General features: G+C 64.1%; 1 protein-coding gene across 2 annotated transcripts; it reads left to right on the forward strand.

The window, feature by feature from the left end:
- The first annotated feature begins 886 nt into the window (after positions 1-886).
- On the forward strand, positions 887-10,464 carry GCGR (glucagon receptor). Of its 2 annotated transcripts, none has more exons than XM_003913568.4 (14): positions 887-1,004; positions 5,549-5,786; positions 6,300-6,402; positions 7,278-7,385; positions 7,464-7,585; positions 7,676-7,782; positions 7,858-8,014; positions 8,105-8,264; positions 8,339-8,399; positions 8,637-8,706; positions 9,031-9,119; positions 9,262-9,400; positions 9,470-9,511; positions 9,930-10,464. In XM_003913568.4, exons 2-14 carry the CDS (start codon positions 5,727-5,729, stop codon positions 10,185-10,187), a joined length of 1,476 nt encoding a protein of 491 aa, XP_003913617.1. In that variant the 5' UTR covers positions 887-1,004; positions 5,549-5,726; the 3' UTR covers positions 10,188-10,464. The 2 variants fall into 2 exon arrangements, with proteins under 2 accessions (XP_003913617.1, XP_009189734.1); XM_009191470.4 differs by lacking the exon at positions 887-1,004 and adding an exon at positions 1,449-1,949.
- The last annotated feature ends 2,890 nt before the right edge of the window (positions 10,465-13,354 follow it).

The following is a 13,354-nucleotide window of genomic DNA, read 5'->3' on the forward strand; positions in this document are numbered from 1 at the left end:
GGCTGAGGTTCTAGCGGCCCCAAAGCCAGGTGTGATGTTGGCTTTAGGAGGAATGAGGAAGGGGAGAATGTCCCCCTTAGCGTGCCTCTTGGGGAAGGCAGGGGTTCTGGCTGGGGCTTCTCCACTCCCAGGAAAGGAGGTGGTGTGGAAGGAGGGGGTGGGACGGAGGAGAGAGCCCCGCGGCCGCAGGACCAGCAGGTGGGGGACCAGGGTCAGCGCTGCTGGAGGTGCCTTAGAGCGACAGGACTGGCCGGATACCGGGGAATGTGGCACAAAAAAAGTTAAAGGGCACCCCAGGGACCGCCCTGCCGGTCCACCCCTGTCACCCATGTCGGCCCCCTCCGGAAAGGAACCCGGAGCCGCGGTGGGGGCGAGCGGGGGTGTCGGTCCTTCCAGAAAATTAGGAAGGCAGTAGGAAAGAAGCGGTGAGAACCTGGGGCCGCGAGAGAAAGCGGGCGAGGGGGCGACCAGGGACGCGGAGGGAGCGAGAGGAAGGGGCGCTGAGCCACCGCCCCCACGCCCCGCCGCGCCCCTCCACGTCCCAGGGTGTCCCCGCCGGGAGCCGGGACCCATCGCGACCACCACCCGCCAGGCCAGGGTCCGCGGGGTCCGGGGTCTGCGGAACCAGGACCCGTGGGACAAAGGTCTGTGGGGCGCGGGTCCACGGGGTGGAATTCAGGGCGCCGGGTCTGCGGATGGCCAGGGGCGGGGTCCGCTCCGCGGGTACCGGGCGCTCACCGGGCTCCCCGCGCAGGGTGGGCAGGACCGAAGCTCGCCGGGAGGCTGCGCGGAGGGCGGGCGGGGACCCTCGGCTATCGCTCCCACCCCCGCGGGGCCGCCCCCGCGCCCGCCCTCCGCCGCCGCCCTCGCCCTGCGTCGCAGCCGGAAAGTTTGGACCGACCCCGATCCGGCAGCGCCGCGGAGACGAGCGGTCACCGGCGCCCGACCCGAGCGCGCCCGGAGGACGGCGGGGAGCCGAGCCGAGCCCCCAGCAGCGCCGCGCGGTGAGCACCTGGGCCGCGGCCCCGAGGGGACGTTCGGGAGCCGAGCCAGTGGGGGCAGAGACTGCGGGGCTGGCGCGGCGGGGCTGGGGGGCGCGGGGAGGAGGGAGCTGGCCGGGCGGTCTCCGAGGCCTGGGCTGGTGCGGTCCTCGGTCCCGTCGGACACCCCCGTTCCCAACCCCGGCTCGGACACCACCCGGTCTCGCACCCTCGGGCAGGTCCAGGGGTCTCAGCCCCTCCCCCGTTCTCTGGTCCCGGGGGGCGCGGCTGGGGGCGGGGATGTCACTCCCCGCTCTGGGCCCCGCGCCCGCCGCCCTGGGAGCGCACAAAGCGCCGCGGACGCGCCCCCGAGGCGCGGGGTCTCACCGGCTCTCGCTCCCCTCGGCGGGCTCCTGCCCCCAGGACTGCCCGGTGGCACCGACGCGGCCCGGGATGGGGTGAGGGGTGTCTGCGCCCCACCTGGCCGCTCCTCTGCCGCGGCCCACACTGGCGACTTTGACCCCAGCAAGCGGGTCACTGCCCTGCCCGGCTCCGGCCTCTGCGGCGCCCCCGCCACCGGCCCGACTCGGCCACCGGGCTTGTGCTCCGACTCCGAACCGACCGACCCAGCCCTCTCGGCGCCCGCATCCTCCAAGGACCGGCCAGGGCTGCTTTCTGCCCTTGCTATTGGGCGCATGAGGGTTGGGGGGTCGGGGCGCACCCAGGCCGGCACCCAGGCCTGCCCCGCCCCCACGGGGTGAGGGCTCAGGGCTTTGTCAACAGCCTGTGGCCCCTGATCCCGCCCTGGTGCCCTGACCTTCCGCTGCCTTCTCTGGTTTCACAAAAACATCCCCGCTCCGATGCCGGAGCTCCTCAAAGCGTCTGAGAGGCCCCTTGCGGACGCCCTGGGAGCCTCGCTGCCTTCCTGAACCAGTGGCCGCTGCACCCATCCTGGGGGCCCAGCTCCAGGTCTGCGAGTCCCTCAGCCACCCCCAGTGGGAATTGGTGGAGCCTGAGGGAGCCATGAGCACACAAGAGTCACGTGTTCTGCCAGGGCGGACATGGGACAGGACAGGGGGTGCCAGCCCTGCAAAGGGGCCGGGGCAGTGGAGCTCAGGTGGCCCCAAGGCCTGGTGGTGGCTGGTGTGGCCCGGCAGGCGGCTGTGGGAGGGAGGAAGGGGGTGGTGTGCGGTGGAGGGGCTAGGAAAGGCGGGCAGGGCACCTCGGGAGACCCCTCATTGGGCACCTCGGGAACCCCCCCCCCCCCCCCCCCCCCCGCCCCCCCCCGCCCCCCCCCCCCCGGCGCCCCCCGGGGCCCCCCCCCCCGCGGTGGGCTCCTCGGGAGCCCCCCCCCCCCGCATTGGGCACCTCGGGAACCCCTCCCCTAATTCTTAGCTGACTCCAAGGCCTGAGAAGGAGCTTGGTCACCTGGACTGTGAAGGCCGAGGGTGGGGTCTCTGGTGGGTGGCCCCACCTACCAGCAGCGTCGCCAGCAGGGTAATAAGGGGCACTGCGGCCATGGGGAGCCCCGGGTGGCACCTCCACAGCTGGGAGTTTCTGTCCACTTCTTCAGCCAACAGATATTGATCCCGGGCTGACGGGGGCCCGTTGTCAGTGTCTGCTGTCAGGGGAGAGGGCTGGGTGAGATCATCAGAGGAGCCTCCCTTCTTCCCTTCAGGCTGGTGTCACCTTCAGTGACGGGGCAGGGTCCCTATTTGGGAAGTTAAATCATCATCCCCCTCCCAGGACCACAGCGGTCTCAGCCCTGCTCTCCAGGCCGGGCTGTCTCCTGGGTGCTCAGCTAGAAATTGGCCCATCCCCCCGGCTCCACCCACCCCTGCTGGGATGAGGGGCTGGAGTCTCCCTACCCACATGGGACCCACCGCCCGCAGGGAACGGAGGACCCCCACACTTCTACACCTCCTGCCTCACTATCAGAGACCCAGTGGAGAATTGCCCCCCACCCCACCTCTTGTATTCAGAAGCCCTGACCCCTAGGGATCCAGGACTAGGGGTGCCCTGATGGGGAGCCCACCTGTGGCCTGTGGATGCTGAGCTGTCGGGGGAATCCTCCAGGATCCCCAGCCCCACTTTCCCGACCTTCTGTTGAGGTTGGGGGGGACACAAAGAGCCCCACTCCCTCTTCCTCCCCACTCCTGGGCCCTGACTGCTTCAAAGAAAGGCCTGGGGGACTGGGCAGCCCGCCCCTCCCTCAGCTCACTGGGGTCTCCAGACTGCATGCACGGCTGGAAGGTGGAGCCCCGGCACTCAAGGACCTTGTGTGTGGAGGCGCCATCTCCTCTCGCACTGGCTTGGGGGTGCTCCCAGTGGCTCTGGGGTCAACATGGCAGTCATTGAATGGCTCCTGTTTCTCTGGCAGAGTTGGGGCAGAGCCAGGCTTGGCCACGCTGGGCTCTAAGGGGCTGTCATTTTGCCCAGGGAGCTCCTGGCTGGGCTGTCCTCTCCCCAGGGTGAGCACGCATGCCCCTAACCCCCACTGCAGGGCCCCCAGGCAGGGAACAGCTTATCAGCCAGTGTCCTTCCTCCTTGGCCCCTGCCTGCATCTCCACCATCCGCCCTGCTCCAGCTGTCCTTTGTCTTTCTCCCTGTCCCCTGCCCAGAGCCCCAGGCCTCCCCTGCACCCCTGAGCCTGCCCACCTAGCAGTGCCCCTCCTCCAGGGCCCCTCGGGGTTGGGGGTGCACACAGCAGGGAGAGGCGGCTCCTGCTGCTCCTCACCCAGCCCAGCTCAGTGGCCAGAGCCGCCCAGGGCAGTGGCAGCAGATGGGGCTGTTTGATCAGAATCAGGAAAAATAAGGCCCCTTGGGTGACCCCAGAGCTGGGGACGCCAAAACTGCTCCTCCTCCCCCACCCGCCTGCTGCTTTCTCCACCAGGGAGAGCCCCCTCCCTACTCCGTGGGTCCTTCGCCCCAGTGCTAAGCCTGCATGGCTGCTCACCTGGCTCAGGGACTGGGGATCAGCGATGCACGGGTCCTGCCTCCCATCAGCCCCTACCTGAGCCCAGGGTCCAAGGGCTGCGGTTGGGAGCCCCTTAGCAGGCTGCGACGCAGGTGCCTGTGCCTATCATTCAGCTGTCACCCTGTTTGGTGCATCTCAGGCCCTGTTAGCAGGAGGAGCCCCAGGTGGTGCTGGCCCCACGCAGGCTCACCCAGCAGCTGCCTGGAGGAGGCTAAAATCCAGGCTGTCCCATGGCAGCCAGCTGTCCAGCCCTGCCCGGAAATCCTCCGCTCCAGCGGCAGCCTTCGCCCCTCTCCCCGGCTTCTTCCTGGCACTGCCTTCCAGCTGGCCGGCCCTCCATCTGCCCAGCCCTCCATCCACACCTCTTATTCCGTTTGAGGGTGCCCCAAAGAAGAGCTCATCGCAGCCTGGGGGCTCACAGCCAGCCACTCGCGGGCCCCGGGACTTGCACACGGGCCCCACAGGAAGACCCTCCCTGCTTCTCCCACAGAATTCAGTTGGTGCAGAAACTAGGCTCTGCAGCAATGAAAGGCCGATTTGTGGAGCTGTTCCCGCCCCGAACTCCCAGCTCAGATGCTGGCTCTGGCCTGGGACCAGGTGCTGTGACTCCCACAGCCCTGGCAGACACCAGAGGGGCTGTCCTCCCCACCCTGTGCCCCCACTCTAGGCCAGCTCCTCCTCCGAGCCGGCGCTGGCAGTGCTAATCTCAAAGGAATGTGCAGCCAGCCTGTAGTGTCCCATGGGACCCAGGAAACCCAACCGAGCCTTGCATGGCACCCATGGGGCACCTAGGCACCACAGTGCTGGGCAGGGGCATGCATGTGACACAGATCCCCGAGTGTGGGCCCCACACACTTGGCCTGGCACAGCTGCAAGCCAGCCCAGCCACTTTGCTCACCGTGGCACTGGGGCCAAGTGATGGAAGGTCTGGGCACCGCCACCCTCAGGCTCGGCACGTTGGCTCAGGTCAGCCTGGCAAGCCAACTTTCCCAGGGTCTAAGAATAGGTGAGGAGGATGGTGAGGACCGGAACCGACGGGGGGCTGTCAACTGAGGGAGGAGGTCAGCATCTGGGGAGGCTGGTCCCCTGCCAAGAGCATTGGGTCACCCGGCAGGAGGGTGGCTGCCAACAGCACTGAGACAAGGGGCTCTGGGACCCTCAGAGCTGCCAGCCAGCCAGCGCTGGGTGGCAGGAAAGCCAGCTCCACTTCCTACTGGCAAGGAGTGACTCCTGCTGGGGTCTCCTCCCTCCCATCTCCCTCTTTTTTTTTTTTTTTTTTTTTTTTGAGACTGAGTCTCTCACTCTGTCTGTCAGTCTGGAGTGCAGTGGCTCCATCTTGGCTCATTACAAGCTCTGCCTCCCGGGTTCACGCCATTCTCCTGCCTCAGACTCCCAAGTAACTGGGACTACAGGCGCCCACTACCATGCCCGGCTAATTTTTTTATTTTTAGTAGAGACATGGTTTCAACTATTTTAGCCAGGATGGTCTCGATCTCCTGACCTTGTGATCTGCCTGCCTTGACCTCCCAAAGTTCTGGGATTACAGGCGTGAGCCACCATGTCCAGCCCCCAGCTCCCTCTTTATCCATAGGACTCTGAGGCTGAGAGGGGCCGCTTAAGGGGAGGGCCACCCCACTGGCCAGGGCTCCCCAGGCTCTGCTGCTCTGCCACTCAGCTGCCCTCGGAGGAGCGCGCACACCCACCAGGACTGCATTGCCCCAGCCGTGCAGCCCCTGCCAGATGTGGGAGGCAGCTAGCTGCCCAGAGGCATGCCCCCCTGTCAGCCACGTCGACCCCTGCTACTGTTGCTGCTGCTGCTGGCCTGCCAGGTGAGGACTCACAGCACCCTCAGCACCCAGGGGCCCTCCTGAGGACTGCACACTGATGGTTCTCTGCCTGCCTGCCTGCCTGGCTGTCCGTCTGCCTGCCTGTCCATCTGTCTGTCTGCCTATCTGTCTGTCTGCCTGCCTGTCTGCCTGCCTGCCTATCTGTCCGTCTGTCTGCCTGTCTGTCCTGTCTTTCTACCTGTCTACCTGTCCACCTATTTGTCTGTCTCACCTGTCTACTATTTCTCTACCTATCTGTCCTGTCTGTCCACCACCTGTCCACCACCTATCTGTCTGTCTGTCTACCTATCCATCCGTCTGTCTACCTATCCTGTCCACTACCCTATCTGTCCTGTCTTTCCTGTCCTGCCTGTCTGCCCTATTTCTCTGCACTAATCTGTCTGCCTGCCTGTCTGCCTGCCTGCCTGTCTGTCTGTCTGTCCATCTGCCTGTCTGCCTATCTGTCTGTCCATCTGCCTGCCTGTCTGTATGGTTGCTTGTGCATGTGTCCCCCAGCCACAGGCCCCCTCCGCTCAGGTGATGGACTTCCTGTTTGAGAAGTGGAAGCTCTACGGTGACCAGTGTCACCACAACCTGAGCCTGCTGCCCCCTCCCACGGGTGAGCCCCCACCCAGAGCCTTTCAGCCTGTGCCTGGCCTCAGCATTTCCTGAGCTCTTCATGGGAAGGTTCCTGGGTGCTTATGCAGCCCTTGAGGACCCCGCCAAGGGGCCCTGTCACTCCTCAGGCCCCACCACCATGGGCAGGTGACGTAACCAGGTAGCTGAGCCACAGAGCTGGGGACTTGCCTAAGGCTGCAGAGCCAGGAAATAACAGAACAGTGGAATTGCTTCGTGCCCCCAGGCCCAGACGTGTAATACCGCCTACAGCCCCATGGAGTTTTCAGTGGGCAGACAGTGCCAGGGCGTGGGAGGTGGGACCCAGAGGGTCAGCAGAGGACACAGGCCTGGGAGGGCTTGGGTGGAGAGTGCATATCATGGCCTGGACACTTGGGGTGCAGGGCGAGGCTAGGTCTGGAGGACTTACCTGGGAGGCAGTGCCACGGTTCAGACGAGGGAGGCAGCCTCCACTGGGCAGAGGGGAGCGGGTGTGGCAGCCACAGGTTTGGCAGTGCACCTGGGATGGATGAAAATGGCATTGGGGTTCAGCCCCCAGAGAGGGAGGTACTGCGAGAAAGTCACGGAGAATGGGGGACCCCAGTGTGGGTTTGGGGGACATCTGAGATGGGGGTTCTCCGAGGGAAGGTGTCCTGCAGAGCTGGAACTCAGGGATGGGCTGGGAGTGCTAGGGGAGGCTGGCCCAGGGGAGATGGATGGTCAGGTGAGGAAGGTGGAGGTCAGATTGGGGAGGTGGAGGTCAGGTGGGGGAGGAAGCAGCCCAGGTCATGTCCTGGGGGAGGTGACAGCTGAGCTCAGGCCTCCAGAGAGAGGGAAGAGGCCTGCTGAGGGAGCCCCTTCTCCCACCCTGCCCTGCAGAGCTGGTCTGTAACAGAACCTTCGACAAGTATTCCTGCTGGCCAGACACCCCCGCCAATACCACGGCCAACATCTCCTGCCCCTGGTACCTGCCTTGGCACCACAAAGGTACCCATAGAGGGAAGGAACAGTGGGAGGGGCGGGCCCAGGGGTGGCGCTGACCCCAGCCTCCCCCAACACCCGCAGTGCAACACCGCTTCGTGTTCAAGAGATGTGGGCCCGATGGTCAGTGGGTGCGCGGACCCCGGGGGCAGCCTTGGCGTGACGCCTCTCAGTGCCAGATGGATGGCGAGGAGCTTGAGGTCCAGGTCAGCCGGCGGCAGGCGGGCGCGGTGGGGCTGGATGGGAATGGGCACGGGGGTCCCCGCCCGGCCCTCACAGGCCACTGTAACTCGCAGAAGGAGGTGGCTAAGATGTACAGCAGCTTCCAGGTGATGTACACGGTGGGCTACAGCCTGTCCCTGGGGGCCCTGCTCCTCGCCTTGGCCATCCTGGGGGGCATCAGGTAGGATCCCGCCAGTGCCCGGGGCGGCCGCAGAGGGCAGGGAGGAGGGCGGTCGCTGACTGGCTGTCCCCACAGCAAGCTGCACTGCACCCGCAACGCCATCCATGCGAACCTGTTTGTGTCCTTCGTGCTGAAGGCCAGCTCTGTGCTGGTCATCGATGGGCTGCTCAGGACCCGCTACAGCCAGAAGATTGGCGACGACCTCAGTGTCAGCATCTGGCTCAGTGATGGAGTGAGCCCCCGTAGGCGGCCCCACACAGGCGGGTGGGCGGGCAGCCAGGCAGGTGGCCACGTGGCCACGCTCACACTGCACCTGTGCCAGGCGGTGGCCGGCTGCCGTGTGGCCGCGGTGTTCATGCAATATGGCGTCGTGGCCAACTACTGCTGGCTGCTGGTGGAGGGCCTGTACCTGCACAACCTGTTGGGCCTGGCCACCCTCCCTGAGAGGAGCTTCTTCAGCCTCTACCTGGGCATCGGCTGGGGTGAGTGGGCCGGCACGGGAAGGGGTCGGGGCAGGCTAGCCAAGCCTTGAGACCACAGCTGCTGCCCCCCACAGGTGCCCCCATGCTGTTCATCATCCCCTGGGTGGTGGTCAGGTGTCTGTTCGAGAACATCCAGTGAGTATGAGCGGCCGGACGGCCCGGGAAAGGGGCCGGGGGGCTGGGGTGTGGAGCTCTGGCCCGAGGCAGGGAGGGGCCGGGGATGAGCCTGGTGCCTGGGGAGAGTGGTCATTCGTGACCTTCTCCCTTCGTTTCCTGAGGCCTGAATTAGATACTGGCAAGATCGGGACGGGGGTGCTGAGGGCTGAGGGGCTGGGGGCTGTGCCCCAGTTTGTGAGTGGCCCGGCCTCGCAGGTGCTGGACCAGCAATAACAACATGGACTTCTGGTGGATCCTGCGGTTCCCCGTCTTCCTGGCCATCCTGGTGAGGAAATGAAGAGCAAGGACCGCATGCCAGGGCCCTCCTCCCTTGGCGTCCTGAGGCTGCCCCAGGAGACAGCAGCATCCTGCCTGGGAGGGCCAGGAGGGAGCCGGCACCCAGACAGGACACCAGGACACTGGCCAGCACCCTAGGCACTGAGCCAGGCTGCTCCTCCCTGGCTGGGTGCCCACCAGCCCCAGGGCTCTGTGGCTCAGGGCCTATCTGGCTGCCAGACCCACCTGCAGGAGGGTCGGGTGGGGCCTTCCAAGGGCACAGAGCTGTCTCCTGGGGCTCGGGGTGCCCCTGACTCGTGCCCTTCTCACATAGATCAACTTCTTCATCTTCATCCGCATTGTTCACCTGCTCGTGGCCAAGCTGCGGGCGCGGCAGATGCACCACACAGACTACAAGTTCCGGTGGGTGCCACGGCGGGCCGGCGCCTCGGGATCTGGAGACCCTCAGGGCCAGAGGGCAGCTGGGTGGGGGGACTCCAAGCTCCACGTGGATGGTGCGGGCCGAGGGCGAGGGTGGTGGGTGACTCAGGCTCTGCCTCTGCAGGCTGGCCAAGTCCACACTGACCCTCATCCCCCTGCTGGGTGTCCACGAAGTGGTCTTCGCCTTCGTGACGGACGAGCACGCCCAGGGCACCCTGCGCTTCGCCAAGCTCTTCTTCGACCTCTTCCTCAGCTCCTTCCAGGTGCCTGCCCGCCCGCGGCTCCCCCACCCGGGGCGCAGCATGCCACCCCTGACCACCGTCTCTCTCCAGGGCCTACTGGTGGCTGTCCTCTACTGCTTCCTCAACAAGGAGGTAGGTGGCAGTGGGGGCGTCTGAGACCATCAGCCCTGGCCGTCAGGGTCAGGGGCAGAGAGTGGCACAGGGATGCCAGCCCCACCCCTGCCCAGGGGTTGGAACACATGTGGCCCAAGCCTTTCCCTCCACATGCTCTTACTGGGTGCAGTTGCCGTGGCGCTGGCTGTCAGGCCCCCAAGACAGGTTGGCCTCAGCCCCATCGCTAGGGTGTCCACAGCGGGGGTCCCCAGGTGTCTGCAGACTGTGCTTTCCGTGGCGATGCTGGGTGGCATAGCTGTGCCCAGCAGGGAGCTTGTGTCGTTCTGCACCCCTCAGAGTGGAGACTGGGCGTCTCCGACGGGGCCCACAGCAGGTCCCGGTGGGGCGGAGAGGACAGGCAGACCCCAGGACTGGCCTGCCCCACCCCCCGCCCCAGGTGCAGTCGGAACTTCGGCGGCATTGGCACCGCTGGCGCCTGGGCAAAGTGCTGCAGGAGGAGCGGGGCACCAGCAACCACAAGGCCCCATCTGCGCCTGGCCAAGGCCTTCCTGGCAAGAAGCTGCAGTCTGGGAGGGGTGGTGGCAGCCAGGACTCATCTGCGGAGATCCCCTTGGCTGGTGGCCTCCCTAGGTTGGCTGAGAGCCCCTTCTCAACCCTGCTGGGACCCCAGCTAGGGCTGGACTCAGGCACCTAGAGGGCATCGCTGGACAACCCAGAACCAGACGCCCAGCTGAGGCTGGGGGCAGGGGAGCCAAAAGCAGCCCCCGCCTATCCCCTACCCCCAGTGTGGCAGTCCGAGAGATGGGGCCTCCTCTCCCTGCACCTGCCCTGTCCCTGGTGCAGGGGCGAGCTGAGGAGTCCAGGGCAGAGGTAGGGGCTGTGCGGTGAACTGCTCACCAGTGTCCCCATGTATGTTGGCATGTGCTACATGAGTGGAGATGTCCTCCAACAATAAAGAGCTCAAGTGGTCACCGCGCATGTCCTGGAAAGCAGGGCTGGAAATGCCGGGCCGAAGCAGTGGGGATGGAACAGCAGTGGGTGGTCAGCGCCAGTGCGGGTCGTTGAAAGACCCCTGCTGTCCCAGTTCACAGAGAGTTGGCACTGGAACCCCAGAGGATCCCGAAGGCAGCCAGCCTGTGCCCATCTGAGCAGGCCCTGGCCACCTTCCCATCCTGGTTCTGGCGGGCATCTCCCTGGACGCTTTGGCCATCAGAGGGTCACCATTCACCAGCAGAAATGTGAGGGGCACAGTGGCTAAGGGAGCATGAGGCATCACAGTCCCCCAACCCACCCCATCAGCACTGGATTCACCCAGAGGGTGTCTCCTCCCTGGAGGCCGTGAGGACACTGGTACCTGGCTCACCAGCCCGCCCTTCCTCTGAGCCTCCTGGCCTCCTCTTCATCTCAGCTCCAGCCCCCTCGGGCAATTTGCAGGCCACGTAGCAGACTGAAGCAGGAAGAAATGGGCCTGAACATTGCCACGGGTCCAGGTGACGAAGCAGTGCAAGTTGCCCAAACTCTGCACAGGACCCACGGCGTGCCACACAGAGAGGTCCAGCCTACACCAGTCCTCCTGCCACTGCATGGTGGGTGGGTGCCCTGCTTGCCAGCCAGGGAGCACCAGGAAAGAGCTGCCTCCTGCATGTTGGACACAGGAGGTGCTTGAGGGTGGGGTCTCCCATTGTCTGGGGCATACCCTGAATCTAAGGGCCCAGGGACCACACAGCAGGGGTGGAGACAAGTGCAGGGTGGAAGCCCATGAGGGGCCTGTGGTCAGTCCTCTGGGTGGTCCCTACGGTAGGTGCTGTGAGACCTGCTGAGGTGTGTACATGGGCTGGGGAAGGAGCCAGCCAGGTGCCCCTGCTCTGAGGAGCTGCTGGGAGGTGCCACTGGACCCTAGGGGAAGGGGTGCTCACAGGCCCCGCCTGGGCCACGTGGGCTGGAGCCGCTCAGGCAGAGCCGGACTAATTGGGGCAAATGAGGGGACAGGAGGCCTCTGAGGAAAGGTAAATAGAATTACTCACCCACCAGGCACTGGGGCCCTCCTGGGGGGGCCCTCACCCTGCCACTCACCACAGGGCCTGTGGACAGCAGGGAGGGAAGCCAGCTAATTAGGCAAGGCTGGACCCTTCTGGGGCCCTGGGGTTGCTGTGATTGGGGCTGCAAGGCCAGGAGACGGTCCCCTGAGCTGCACCTGCTGGAGGCATGTGGTCTCAGACCTTAAGACTTCAGGCCAGCTCTACACCCTCCGGCCTCAGGTCCTGGCTCTCCTCTGAGCCCTGGATGCCCAGGTGCCTGTGTGGGCACAAGGCTGCTCCAAGTCAGCACAAGGGAGGTGGACATTCTCCTTCACGCCAGCTGAGCTCAGGGCCGGTGACTGCCCTAGGGAAATGCCCCTCACCTGGGGCCTCCTGACAGCCCTCCCCATTCCCGAGTCCCTCTGCCCTTGTCCTCTTTCACCCCTGCCCCGCCCTCATCCCTAAGGGAACTGGAGCGGCTGGTGGAGTTGGGCGGAGTTGGGGACTTGCAGGGGGTGGACTCACCCAGGCAATAAACACTGGCCCTAACCAGGCAGCCCTGCAGGCAGGTAGGTGGAGGGACTGTTTTTTTCTTTTTTGGAGATGGAGTCTCACTCTGTTGCCCAGGCTGGAGTGCAGTGGCATGATCTTGGCTCGCTGCACACTCCACCTCCTAGGTTCAAGCGATTCTCTGCCTCAGCCTCCCGAGTAGCTGGGATTATAGGCGCCTGCCACCATGCCCGGCTAATTTTTGTACTTTTAGTAGAGATGGGGTTTCACCATGTTGGCCAGGCCGGTCTTGAACTCCTGGCCTCAAGTGATCTGCCCACCTTGGCCTCCCAAAGTGCTGGGATTACAGGCATGAGCCACCACACCCAGCTGGGACCCATTTTTTTAAGTCAGTCCACACAGCATCTCCTTCCAACTTGGGCCCTTTGACCCTTCCCCATCTCTGCCTCCCCTTCCACCTCTACCTCCTGTGCCTCAGCCCCTTCTCCCACAGGAATGTATGGGTGTTGCTAGCAGGGTGTGTGTGTGTGTGTGTGTGTGTGTGTGTGTGTGTGAGCATGCTGCATGGGAAAGGCTGTGTGAATGTGGAGGAAGGGAAATACACACCTGTGTGTGCACGGTGGGGCAGGTATATGATGCCCGGTGTCCCAAAGGGGTATCTGCAAGAGTTATATGCTGTGTGTGCGTGGCTGGGAGGGCGATGACTTTGACCTCCTGGAATCTGGTGTATGTGGACACACAAATACTACTAAAATGAGAGTGGAGACCAGGAAAAAGGAAGACATGAACCACATCAAGGATCAAATCTAGGAGAGCCAGGGGTGTGTCACAGGAATAGGGGACCTTGAGCCAGGCAGAAGGCTCAGGAGAGAGACCCTCAAGGGGATGAAAGTGATTGAATGCACTAAGATTTAGAGGAGAGAGTTCAGGACTTAATTAGTGACTAGTACATAGAAAACTAAATACATGAGGCCGGGCACGGTGGCTCATGCCTGTAATCCCAGCACTTTGGGAGGCCAAGGCGGGCAGATCACCTGAGGTCAGGAGTTCAAGACCAGCCTGGCCAACATGGTGAAACCTCGTCTCTACTAAAAATACAAAAATTAGCCGGACATGGTGGTGGGCACCTGTAATCCCAGCTACTCAGGAGGCTGAGGCAGGAGAGTCGCTTGAACCTGGGAGTCAGAGGTTGCAGTGAGCCAAAATCACACCACTGCACTCTAGCCAGGGTGGTAGACGGGAATATCACATATGTACTGGGGGTGGGGGAGACAACAACATGGGAAAAATCAAGAATAATTCACGTTAGAAATAAAAATACAGAGCAAAATTT

The sequence above is a fragment of the Papio anubis genome, chromosome 17 (assembly GCF_008728515.1).
Source record: "Papio anubis isolate 15944 chromosome 17, Panubis1.0, whole genome shotgun sequence".
Classification (NCBI taxonomy): domain Eukaryota; kingdom Metazoa; phylum Chordata; class Mammalia; order Primates; family Cercopithecidae; genus Papio; species Papio anubis.